A 12,654-nucleotide genomic window follows, 5' to 3' on the forward strand; every position below is an offset into this window, starting at 1 on the left:
AAATTGCTTATTTTGAGAGCAGATTATTACAGCCTTTTCCTCCTCACTTCTGACCACTTTAGGACTTCAAATTGTTATCCAGCAAGGTTTTCTTGTAGGGGGCAGGGGAGAAGAGAAGTAGCTCATGGGTGTGTGTATGGTTTTGGGGGGGGGGGGGGGGCTGGGGATGTAAGCGCCCGAGCCCTAAATCCTTTAAGACCCCAGCCACACCTCCGTCTCCCTGCACCTTCTCCCTTTCTCCCCCTGCTTTCTCTCCCCTGCCTCAAAGGTCCCTTTGCGTCTATGCCGACTTGTTGGCTCAGTCGACCCAAACGTTGGTGATGATGGAACGCTCCTCCCCAACTGACTGACAGTGGCGGGTTGGGTTTAGAAAACTAAAGGTTTGGGCCAGTGTTTTCCCCTTTGATCATTATGGATTGTGTTGGCTGATAAATCTGGCACAAGTGTTGCAGCAGAGTAAAACTAGCGCCATCCTTTAATGAGTCAGCCCCCTAGGAAGCCTTTCTTCACTCCCCAGTGATATCCTAATCAGTGTCACCTCCTTGCTGGCCCACTCATGGACCCCCACACTCCTCAGAGACGCTCCCTGATTAACGTCTTGAAAACTGGCAGAATACAATTTAAAAACTTATTGACCTTAGTATGTAGCATTACATTTCAATGCTATCCACAAATGTTCCCTGACTCACTGCCTGCTCCTACCTTCTCTTCTGCCTAGAAGGATTCGCTATTCTTCAACACCAGTGAGTGCTACCATCTTCATGTACTGATATTTGTGGGAAAAAACCTTTCTTTCTTTGCACCTCCTCTCGCTATGGCTGGATACCTGGCTGCTGCGGCGTCTGCCTGCCATCCTCTCTGGTGTCCCCAGACTGGCTTGGGCGCTGCCTCCCGCCATGCTCCGCCGGTACCTTAGGGCGCGCGCGCGGCCCTCACTCTTATTTCCTACTTGGCGTGAACCTCAGGGGCGTCCCCCCTGTGATGATGTCACACTGCCCAGATATTTAAAGCCTACAATGTTTGCTAGCCTTTGAGTTAGCATGGGGGTGATCTTACGGATCGGATTCACTCTCTGTACGCAGCTACTCTGCCTCTCCAATTTCCATTGGACTCTTAACGCTAACGGGGTACCCGCTCCTCGGGGGCCTCACTTGCATTTCAGGTCACTATCAGGAAACCGGTACTCGCTCCTCGAGGGCCTATGTTCCCTGACTCGCTGCCTGCTCCTACCTTCTCTTCTGCCTGGAAGGATTCGCTGTCTTCAACACCAGTGAGTACTACCATCTTCACCTCAGAGCTGTTCCCTGGAACCAGGTACTCGCTCCTGGAGGGCCTGCCTCCGTTCCAGCCCTGGTGCCATCTCCTACATGGAACCGCTGTGTGAGTACATTACCTTCAAGCCTCTCAGCTCTCAGGGATCAGGTACTCGCTCCTCGAGGGCCTGCTCTCCCTATCCTGGGGTTCTCCATACTGGGGCTTTGTGCGTATTCCACTGTACTCATTATTCTCAGTTCTTTCCACTACAGCACTGCTACCGGAGGAGTCGCTGTTCCAGCGACTGAGGGATACTAGCCCAGCCAGGCTACTTCTGCTGCTCACCACTGCCACCTCTGGTGGCTTATTTATTTATTTAAAGATTTTTTACATATACCGGGGCACGTTAAAAACATCACCCCGGTTCACAATGTAACGTAACATAGCAACAAGCTTTACAATAATTTAATGTAATGCAAACAGTAAGAAAACTAAGTCAACTTGAGACAGGTGGTTACATAATTAACTCTTAAGGAGAGTAGAGGAAAGAGGTGTTTGTTTTTTTTAACTATTAACAAGGTGACAGGATATAAGGGATGAGTGAAAGGTAGAGGGATGGTGGAGGGGGTGAGGGGGGGAGAGGGTGGGAGGAAGGGGAACAGGAGGAGGTGGGGACGAGGGGGGGGGGGTCTGAGGTTGTTAAGTTCGATAGAGGCGTGTCAGTCGGGAGGGGCGTGAGGGTCGGGTATGTATCTTTGTGAGTAATCGGTTAGTTGGGGTATGCTAGTTTGAAGAGCCAGGTTTTAAGATTCTGTTTGAATTTTTTATGGCAAGGTTCTTGGCTTCACCACATTGTCTAATAAAAGATCAATCTCTGTGTGTGTGTCCTAAGCTGAGCCTGACCTGTGGCCCCTCATGGGACTTTCCCCCCGTGGGCATGGTCAGCTGACACAGTGTCCAAGGGTCCACCCAAACCTCACTAATTATAACATGATGGTTCCAGGGAAGCCCCGGGGATCGGGACAGGCAGAAGTCCCAAGCATTAGGCCCTCCGAGGAGCGGATAGCCAAGACGTCTTTCGCCAGGAAGCAGGAACTGGAACGCAGGGTCCTCAGAGAGTGAGGCGGATTTAGCAAGGAGGGATCTCTTTGCCAAGTCATCGGTAAGCAGGGCCAGCTGGCTTAAATGTCCTGGAGGGATGACATCATCCGGAGGGGACGCCCCCGATGTTCCCGCCATGACATGCTTAAGACTGGCCCGTGCACGCGCGCGCGCCTAAGAGGTTCCGACGGCAAGATGGCGGTCGGCACCGTCCGTCCCGCCCCGGGAGGCCTGGGGGCTGTAGGCAGGCTGTCGGCAGCTGGTGGAGGCTGCCAGTCTACCCCACGGAGTCTGGGAAGTGAAGAAAGAGGTGAGCGACAGCAGTCGCAGCCGTCTGCGACCAACGGGCGTAACACCTCTCATGAGGGACTTTGTCAAATGCCTTCTGAAAATCCAAAAACACCTCATCTACCGGATCATCTTTGTCCACATGTTTATTCAACCCTTCATAAAAAATGTAGGAAATCGGTGAGGCAAGACTTCTCTTGGGTAAATCCATGCTGGCTGTGTCCCATCAAACCATGTCTATCTAAATGTTCTGTGATTTTATTCTTTATAACAGTTTCCACAATTTTGCCCTGCATTGAAGTCAGGCTCACTGGTTTATAGTTTCCTGGATCTCCCCTGGAGCCTTTTTTAAATATTGGGGTTACATTGGCCACTCTCCAGGCTTCAGGTACAATGGACAATTTTAATGATAGGTTACAAATGTTTACTAATTGGTCTTAAATTTCATTTTGGAGTTTTCTTTAGAACTCTGGGGTGTATACCATCCGGTCCAGGTGATTTATTACTCTTCAGTTTGTCAATGTGGCCTACTACATCTTCCAGATTCACCATAATTTGGTTCAGTTCATCTGAACCATCACCCTTGAAAACCATCACCGGAACGGGTATCTCCCCAACATCCTCTTCAGTAAACACTGAAGCAAAGAATTGGTTTAGTCTTTCTGCAATGGCCTTAACTTTCCTAAGTGCCCCTTTAACCCCTTGAACAGTCTAACCGACTCCCTCGCAGGCTTTCTGCTTTGGATACATTTTATTATGTTTTAGCCTCTACGGCCAACTTCTTTTCAAATTCTCTTTTAGCCTGTCTTATCAATGTCTTACATTTAACTTGCCAATGCTTATTTCCTCTGACGGATCCTTCTTCCAATTTTTGAATGTAGAACTTTTGGCTAAAATAGCCTCTTTCACCTCACTTTTTAACCTTCCTCCTTTCTTAATGCATGGAATACTTCTGGACTGCGCTTCCTAGATGGTATTTTTAAACAAGTAGCGATAAAGAAATGATACAAGTCTTATTACACAAAAAATTTTATTAAGGTGAAATGACACAAATTTAAGGTGATATCACATAAAAATATTTTTAAAAAAGTATTTAAATGACCGATGATTATATATGGAGTGGTAGTGCGATATATACTACTTACCAGTCGGTACACTCTTTACATGAAGGCTCCGACCAAGAATTGCCTATATGAGGTCATTGATTGCGAGTGATGCAAACGATTTACGTTCATTGTATATGAAGACAAATAGAGGTTTTTTTGGTCTCTTTTTTGTGATGAAAGTTTAGTGCTAGAGCCATGGATTTACCTACTGTCCCCCTTCCTGAGCATTCCATCACTGCAGGAGTCCCCAAACGTGATCCTTGAGGGCCACCACCAAGATGGATTTTCAGGCTTTCCACTATGAAGGTCCATGAGGTCTATTTGCATATAATGGAGGCGGTATATGCAAATAGATCTCATGCATATTCATTGCGGAAATCCTGAAAACCAGATTTGTGGCCCTCGAGGATCACATTTTGGAGAGCGAGTCTGCAATACAATCTCGTTCCACCCGAAACAATATCAATTCAGCATCATGATCTTATCCATTTCAAATGCACAAACTACCATCTTACATAGTAACATAGGGGCGGCTTTTAAGAGCCCTGCTCGCCTAAATCCGCCCAAAACCGGGCGGATTTAGGCGAGCAGGGCCCTGCGCGCCGGTGAGCCTATTTTACATAGGCCTACCGGCGCGCGCAGAGCCCCGGGACTCGCGTAAGTCCCGGGGTTTTCGGAGGGGGCGTGTTGGGGGCGTGTCGGGGCGGGGCCGAGCGCCGCGCCGTTTTCGGGGCGTGTCGGCAGCGTTTTGGGGGCGGGCCCGGGGGCGTGGTTACGGCCCGGGGCAGTCCGGGGGCGTGGCTGCGCCCTCCGTACCCGCCCCCAGGTCGCGTCCCGGCGCGCTAGGGGCCCACTGGCGCACGGGGATTTACGTCTCCCTCCGGGAGGCGTAAATCCCCCGACAAAGGTAAGGGGGGGGGTTTAGACAGGGCCGGGGGGGTGGGTTAGGTAGAGGAAGGGAGGGGAAGGTGAGGGGAGGGCGTTAGAGGATTCCCTCCAAGGCCGCTCCGATTTCGGAGCGGCCTTGGAGGGAACGGGGGTAGGCTGCGCGGCTTGGTGCGCGCCGGCTATACGTAATCGATAGCCTTGCGCGCGCCGATCCAGGATTTTAGCGGATACGCGCGACTACGCGCGTATCCGCTAAAATCCCGCGTACTTTTGCTTGCGCCTGATGCGCCAGCAAAAGTTCGCCTATTCGCGCGGTCTGAAAATCTACCCCATAGTGAATGACGGCAATTAAAGACCAAAAAGCTCCAGCCTGTCTGCCCAGCTAGTTTATTTTTTATTTTTTATCTTTTTTTAGGGTGGTAACAGCCGCCACTTCTACAAGCTACCCCCCTCCATCTCAGATAGGCAGCCACAAAGCTGATCCCCATTAATCTCATGTATAAATCCTAATAACCTGGCTCCATCATATCATGCATTTGGGCAATCATATCCTGGTTACCCTCAAAGCCAGTTGGGTTATCCAGTTATCCACAGAGAACAGATGTGCACATGAAATAAATGTGCATAGGCTGAGCCTCCAAACCATGCAAATGTATCTCCTGTCTATTTAATTGCCTTGAACACAAATCAAACCCAGAAAGTTTTATGTCTATGACTGAAAAAGTATGAGAATGACATCATTTAAAATAGATGTTCTGCAACTATTTCTTTCCAGAAATCAAAAGATGTATCTCTCATATAGCACACGGCACTTGTCCCCTCTTGTTTTCTCTTGGCAATTGCAGAGAAGTCAGTGACAACACCTTCAGAAAAAAATGGAATTGCTAATGTATTCCACTGCTAATGTGGGCTGCCGGTTAAAACGACTCTTCTGCACCGGGACTGTTCTTCGCTGTGGTGCAAGGTTGCAGCCTTGTTGAGGCGTCCTGTTGGCTGTCAACCCAAGTAGACTTCATCCACTCGCCTTCAGCGCGCAGGATGCGGGTCGGGGGCTCCTTTGTCTCGTCTTTCTGTTATCATTTGTAGATTACTCCTACCCCTGAAACAGCAACATTAACTGTAATCTCTGACCCAGCCAGAGGAGCGATGCCTGCCCACCCGTGGCTGGGGGCCTAAGAGCGAGCTGAATGAGCTCGGGCTCGCTCAGCGTGAACACAATCGGCCCCATCCCACAGGGGGAATTGGCAAGTGAAAGGGAAACAGCTGGCGGAGTTAATCCTGTCAGGCCCTGATCAATCACAGCCCGGAAAGCGTTTCAGCGAAGGGCATTCCACACCAAGCGGAGCAAATCTGGAGAAAATAAAGTCCATTCACAAAATATTTGGCAGTTTCTACACCTGTTTTAAATCTCTCTTTTTTTTTTCTTTACTATTCTTCTTATTGCCCAGATTCCTCAGTACAAATGAAAAACAAAAGGGAACCAAATAAACAGTTCAAAGCAGCACTCGGGCCTGCTGAAATGACAGAAAGCAGAGGGATCTATAAGGCCATTAACAAAAGAGAGCGTCGGGACCATTTCAAACTCTTCACCTAGACGCCACAGAGGAAAGGAAGCAGAATGAGTGAGGAGAAAGCCCCCAGAAAAGAAAGAGAAGAGAAGCACAGAGATCCCAACCTCCGCTTGAGCAGGACCTGCGCGGGGCAGCGCAGCGGCCGCGGTGATGGAGAACGCGCGCAGCTGCATCCGGGAAGGGGAGCTGGCCGCGGAGCCTGCGGGCAGAGGGCAGCGCCGACCAGAGACTGCAGGGTCTATCCGGTGCCATCACCTGGCCATGAGGGCCAGCAGCCACCGCCGAAAGAATGCGTCTGATGCAAGCTGGCTGCTTCGACTTGTTTTATTTATTGCTCGCTTGTTTTTGTTTGTTTACGCCAGAGCTTTTAAAAAAAACCGGTTTCACCCCCGAAGAGCGTGAAGCTTAAAAGCCTGTCAGGTGCTTTCTGCAGTATGGGCGAGGGCGAGAGCTGTCATGTGCTGACATGTCACTTATGCCCCCCTTCCAAAGGCTGCCACAGCTGGTCCCTGTCTGCCCGCTGCGCTGCCCCGCAGAGGGGCTGACATGTTCGCAGTGGAAATGATGCATCGGCCCCTGGCCACTTCCTCTTGGGGGGGGGGGGGCGCGGGGAGGAGTGGCCGAGGCTGAATCGCCCCTGTCACTCGGACACTCGGGAAGAGCCCGGTCGCTCCGAGAAGCTGTGTAACGCCCGACCCGGGAAGAACTTAAGATGTGTTCATTTTAACCCCAGAATTGCCATCTGTCAGGATTCAGCTGCGAGCTGAAGAATTTATGGCCTCTTCCGGCCCGACCTGAATAAAGAGAGGAGATGTGGAAGTGGAAGACGAGAGTTATTGCTGTCATAGACTGTTTGTTTGTCATTAGTAAGGTGCAAAATTACTATTGAGCTCCTCAGAAAAATGGTTCGATCCCATTGGAGCCTTATTTTAAAAAATAAAAATAAAAAAAATAGTAAGACAATCGAGCAAGTATCTTGTCTCAATAAAAATGATTTTTATGTTCGAGCATAGAAAGAGAATCTGAATTCTTAAAGCCCCCGTGGGAGCCCCGCAGATCAATTTTGTGAATCCCATAAAATGAGGCCAAGCCACGAGGAATTCCGAACAGGAAGCCTCTCTCTCGTTTTAAGGCCCCTTCTCTATGATTCCGAATCAGTCGTAAAAGACCCGAAACCTTATTCAGGAAGCCAAGAGGCTCAGAACACAGCAGTCAAGTCTGAGTGACACCCCAGGGCCTGCCCTGCTGCGCTCAGAAAGCCCTGGGCGATGGAGAACCCCTTTAATTAAAAGAAGGCTTTTTTGCCATAGTCAACATCCGAGCCTTACACTGAAAGACTGGATTCAAAATAGCACCTCAAGACTGCCCATCATTTTACTGAAAGAGAAACACGAGAAAGGAGCCCAGAACGCCCAACCCACATCACCTCACAGGTTTTAGGATTCAGTCTGACCACACTAGGCCGAGACTGTGGGAAGAAAGCTCATTCCTGGTTGCTCGTCTAAGCCATTTGACCGAATAGGAAGGAACTATCCCCTTTGGTTTACTAGAACACAACCAATGCACCAAAATTGTTTTGTTAGTCCCCTGGAGTACTTAACACAATTAGCATTGGTTCCTCCCTCTCTGACCTACCTCTGCCATTTACAGCAGGTCTCTAGGCCCGGGACCTGAAGGAAACCTGCGGTGCATACAACTAATGGTTATGTTGCAGTTTTAAGAACATAAGAACAGGCCATACTGGGTCAGACCAAGGGTCCATCAAGCCCAGCATCCTGTTTCCAACAGAGGCCAATCCAGGCCATAAGAACCTGGCAAGTACCCAAAAACTAAGTCTATTCCATGTAACCATTGCTAATGGCAGTGGCTATTCTCTAAGTGAACTTAATAGCAGGTAATGGACTTCTCCTCCAAGAACTTATCCAATCCTTTTTTAAACCCAGCTGTACTAACTGCACTAACCACATCCTCTGGCAACAAGCTCCAGAGTTTAAATGTGCCCCATGCTAACTTCATGGAGTGCCCCCTAGTCTTTCTACTATCTGAAAGAGTAAATAACCGATTCACATGTATAAATCCTACCACCCGCTATCAGATGCTACCTAGCCAGGTAAATGGTTTCTATAAAGCCCCCTTGATGGCCGAGGCGGACCCGTACGGCAGCCGTTTTAAGGGTATCCTCGCCTTTTTCCTCCCCAGACCTGCCACTAGATGCGGAGATGCCACCCCGAGCCTGTTCTGCAGGAATCGGCTTTGGGGGTCCTTATTCTTTTCGCAAACTCTTTCTAAAGCATTTGCCGCAGGTCATCATTTCATGCTCACTGGAATAAGATAGAAAATCTCACTGTACTCTAGCAGTGTGTGCGCCCCACTAATATGTTGGACTGGGTTTACTGGGGGAGGGGTTCTCTTATTCTGGGAGGGGGGGCTGGGATACGCTTTTCTCAATTTAAAACTAATTTGGGGGGGGGGGGCTGTCACGTAACCATTGCCTCTCTTCTCTTCCACTCCCTCCTTGGATTCTGCTGCTGTTTAAGCAAATTTCTGAAAACAAAATCGTTGTTCTTTTTATTGCACGTAAATAAAGGTTAACAAATAAAAAAAATCTATATAGATCTATTAGATTTAGAGATAAGGTGATACTTTATTGTTTCTCACACCTGTACAGTGGGGCGGAAAGAAAATTGCATGGATTGTGGACAACATCCTGCATCCCAGAATAAGAGAAGAGGCGAGAACATCCTCATCGGCTCTGAGTGCCTTCCCCCACCCCGGGAGACGGCGCTGAACGGAAGGGCGCGCAATCCCCGTTCGCACCCTGACAAACTGCTTCACTGTGTGCCTACACAACAACATTATTATTATTATTATTATTATTATTGCTCCAAAACCATTGCAATTTCTTTACTCGTTTGCTGCTTGGCTTGTGTTTCTGTCAGTGCTTCTGGGGTGCTGGTTTGGGGTTTTTATTCCTCAGAGTATCTGCTTGAAGTGGCTGCCTGAGTTACTCCTGACAGCATGGGTCCCTGTACCAGACAGAAAGGATGCTTACGTTTCTTCTGTACCGCTCCTTTGTAAGTTGAATAAGGGAATAAGTTTGTACCTATAGGTGTCAGATCTATATACACGTGTTTACCCCATTGCTTGGTCCTGCCCTTGCACATTTGCATGGTTAATGAAGATATTCTGAGCTCCTAGAGGTGAACATAATAATAATAATAAAAAAAAGAGAGAGTGAGTGGGCGTCTGAGTGCTGCTTATTCTGAAGGGCCTTCATATTGCATGACCTTTCACTTGTCCAACTTATTCTCCTGCCTCTGCTGATTTACAGATGAGTTCTCCATCCTCGGATGCCCCCGTGCCATGATTTCACTGTACAGCTATTAAATTATTGTTACCTCCTGTGGGTGGGGGACTCATAGAGAAGGCAGGGGACTCGCCCCTCACACACCCCCCCCCCAGTCCTTCCCTTCCCTGTAGCGGGCATGCTCTCCCCTTGAAGGGGCTGTCCCGTTCCTGCCCCTTTGCCAGCGTTGGCAGGGTGACAGTCGCCGAGTGCGCAAACTTGTGCTATTGTCGCCCCCCCCCAGTCCCCCGGGCCAGAGGGAGCCATGGCGACTGCCTAACATGACACAGGAAAAAATGTTTGCTGATGGCAGTTCTATGGGCTTTGTTGAGCTCTTTCTCCATCATGACGACTCGATTTAAATCTCTGTTTGACTACAAATGCGAGAGCAGCGTCCAGCTCCAGGCCTTTGTCCGGGGGGTTTGAATGGGTAATTCAGCTTTTGTGCGGCTCAATTGAGGGGGCAAACAGAAGGACAAGATTCTTGAGCGCTCAAGCTCCCTTTCCATGGATATCTGCACATCTCTTTAGAGATCTGTTCCTTTACCTACCTTATCTGACATCATCCCCCTTCCTAAAGGGGGGGGGGGGGGAGAAGAAGAAGAAAATCCCGATGGAGAAGGGTTTTTTGTTGTGTTTTTTTTTTAAGTAGGGCCAGCCTGATCTGCAAGGCTGGGCATTGTCCTGTGGCACTGAAGCATGCCTAGTGCCAGTCCCCAGACGGCCTTCCCTTAACTTTGAGGGGGGGCGGGGGCGGGGGGGGGGGTCTATCTTCCTTTACTCCGCACAAGCACATCGTGTTTTATTGTGCAAAAAGGGGAGAAAGAGAGAAAGCCAGTGGCCGAAATAGCCGAGAGATGATGCTATTTCTCAGCTGGCCTTTTTTTTTTTTTTTTTAAATCGGGGGGTCCCCATGGCGACAATTTGCGAGGGACAAGAATGTGGGAACAGGGAAGGCTAATGCCTGATTGGGGGATGCTTTGTGTTTGCAAAGTGGCCTGGGATTGGTCTCAGGCCCCCCCCCCCCCCCCCCCTAACCAGAAGGAGCTGAGCTGCTCATTCAGTTTACTCAAGTGCTCAACTCCTTTCTAAGACACTTGCAGCTCCACTCGCCTCTCCAAAGGTTGGTAGTGGATAACCCGGCTAACAAGATTAGCCCCCCCTCAAGCTGCCCTTCTGCAGGAGCCTGCGAGAAGTCGGCGTTGCAGCCTCGGCCGGAGGACCTTTCCCAGCGGTTGCGGGGACGAGAGGCTGCGAGCCGGGGCGCTTTTCCTCGGTGCCACAGCTAAGGGCCAGCTTCTTGCCCTCCTGGCGACGAAGGTGTCCGCTCCTTTTCCTCGCAGGCTTCCGCGCTGCATGGGAGAACCCGCGCGGAGCCCCCGGTGAGATGGCGGCGGACAGCGAGGTGAAGACCCTGCTGAACTTTGTGAACCTGGCCTCCAGCGACATCAAGGCGGCGCTGGACAAGTCGGCTCCCTGCCGGCGCTCGGTGGACCACCGGAAGTACCTGCAGAAGCAGCTGAAGCGCTTCTGCCAGCGGCACGCCCGCCTGCCGCGGTGCCACCCGGGCAAGGCCGCGGACGCCGCGTTCCGACGGGGCGCGGAAGAGAAGGCGCGCAGCGGCCCCGCGGAGAGCGGCCGCGGCAAAGGGCTCAAGGAGAGGCCGCCGGAGGCCGAGGGGAGCTGCCGGGCCCACCCGGCTCCGCGGGAGGAAAGCCGGGACGGGGAGAGGCCGGACCAGGTGCCCATGAGGAAGAGGCAGCTCCCCGCGTCCTTCTGGGAAGAGCCCAGGCCCGTCCCCCGCCTCCTGCCCGGCAGCTTCCCTGCGGCCCCGAGAGGGCCCCCCAAGCGCAGGCCGGACCCCGCCAGGTCGCTGTACCAGGGCAGGGCCAGCTCGGAGAGCCCGGTCCTGCCGGGGGAGGCAGAGGCGGACGCCGGGGCCCTGCCCAGCAGGCTGGACGGCTGTGGCTGCTGTCCGTTTCAGTACCATGGACAAGCCGTCTACCCAGGCCACGGGCCCCCGCCGCCCTCCGCCTTCCCAGCCCTGGCTCTGTGGAGGAAAACTGCGGCCGCCCCCGCCGAGAGCTCAGACTTTTGTAAAGAGACGGGAGATGGACGGCACGTTTACCGACCCGTGGTGCTGAAACCCATCCCGACCAAGCCTGCGATCCCTCCTCCCGTTTTCAATCTGTTTGGATATATCTAGCTTCGGAGGACCTGGAGCACAGTAATATATATATATATGTTTGTTTTTTAAACATGTACTAAGAAATTAATTACTGATCTTATTGTAGGACAATGGGAGAGGTTGCCTGGTCCTTCACCGAGAAAGAACAACTCAGCTGTGAATATCCCCTGAACCCTGTCTTGTCAGGAAGCCCCCTTTGGGCTTTGAATGCAGGCTCTCCCTTTATCCGTTTATAAGTGACAGACTAGGGAGCTGGCAGACCGTGCCCCGGGAATATAGGGAAGGCCTCTCCTGACCGGAGCGTCTGTCTCGGGGGCACCCAAGACCTACTCCAAAACCCTTACAGGGATTCCAAATCATCTGCTGTGCACCCCCAGAACCAATCGGGATCTGATAATATTCGCTTTCTTTTTATCCATGAAGGATTTTTTTTTTTTTTAGGAGACTTTTGGACTACGAAAGGCTTAAATGTAACAAAGATTTAGGTAAGATAAGCCAGGGAACAACTATTTCATCAACCCTAAATATTTAGACTGGAACATAAGAACCCAAGAACGTCCATCCCGGGTCAGAGGCAGAGTCCGCACAGCCCCTGTATTCCGCGTCCAGCAGCGGCCGAGCCAGGCCACAGGTTCCTGGAAGAATCAATGCCCAAGCTGTAGACAAGGTCCCATGCTGCTAACGCCCAGGGATAAGTTGTGGCAATTCCCAGAGTCTGCCTGCTTATTAACAGTTTATGGCCTTCTCCGTTATTTTATTTTATTTTTTTTCCCACTAGTTCTCCGAATGCAGATGCATGCAAGAATAATAAGGAAGGTACTGAATTATAAAACGAGCACCTATCTTTTAGCACCTTTTTTCTAAGTTAGAGAATTATTGCTAAAGGGGACTTTTGCATTTGTCTTGAATGTG

The 12,654-nt window shown here is 50.7% G+C and overlaps 1 protein-coding gene across 1 annotated transcript; it reads left to right on the forward strand.

The window, feature by feature from the left end:
• The first annotated feature begins 2,072 nt into the window (after positions 1-2,072).
• On the forward strand, positions 2,073-11,760 carry FAM181A (family with sequence similarity 181 member A). Its single transcript, XM_029597396.1, has 2 exons — positions 2,073-2,108; positions 10,942-11,760. The coding sequence occupies exon 2, from the start codon at positions 10,942-10,944 to the stop codon at positions 11,758-11,760; it is 819 nt and encodes a 272-aa protein (XP_029453256.1). The 5' UTR covers positions 2,073-2,108.
• The last annotated feature ends 894 nt before the right edge of the window (positions 11,761-12,654 follow it).

The sequence above is a fragment of the Rhinatrema bivittatum genome, chromosome 4 (assembly GCF_901001135.1).
Source record: "Rhinatrema bivittatum chromosome 4, aRhiBiv1.1, whole genome shotgun sequence".
NCBI classification, from domain to species: Eukaryota; Metazoa; Chordata; class Amphibia; order Gymnophiona; family Rhinatrematidae; genus Rhinatrema; species Rhinatrema bivittatum.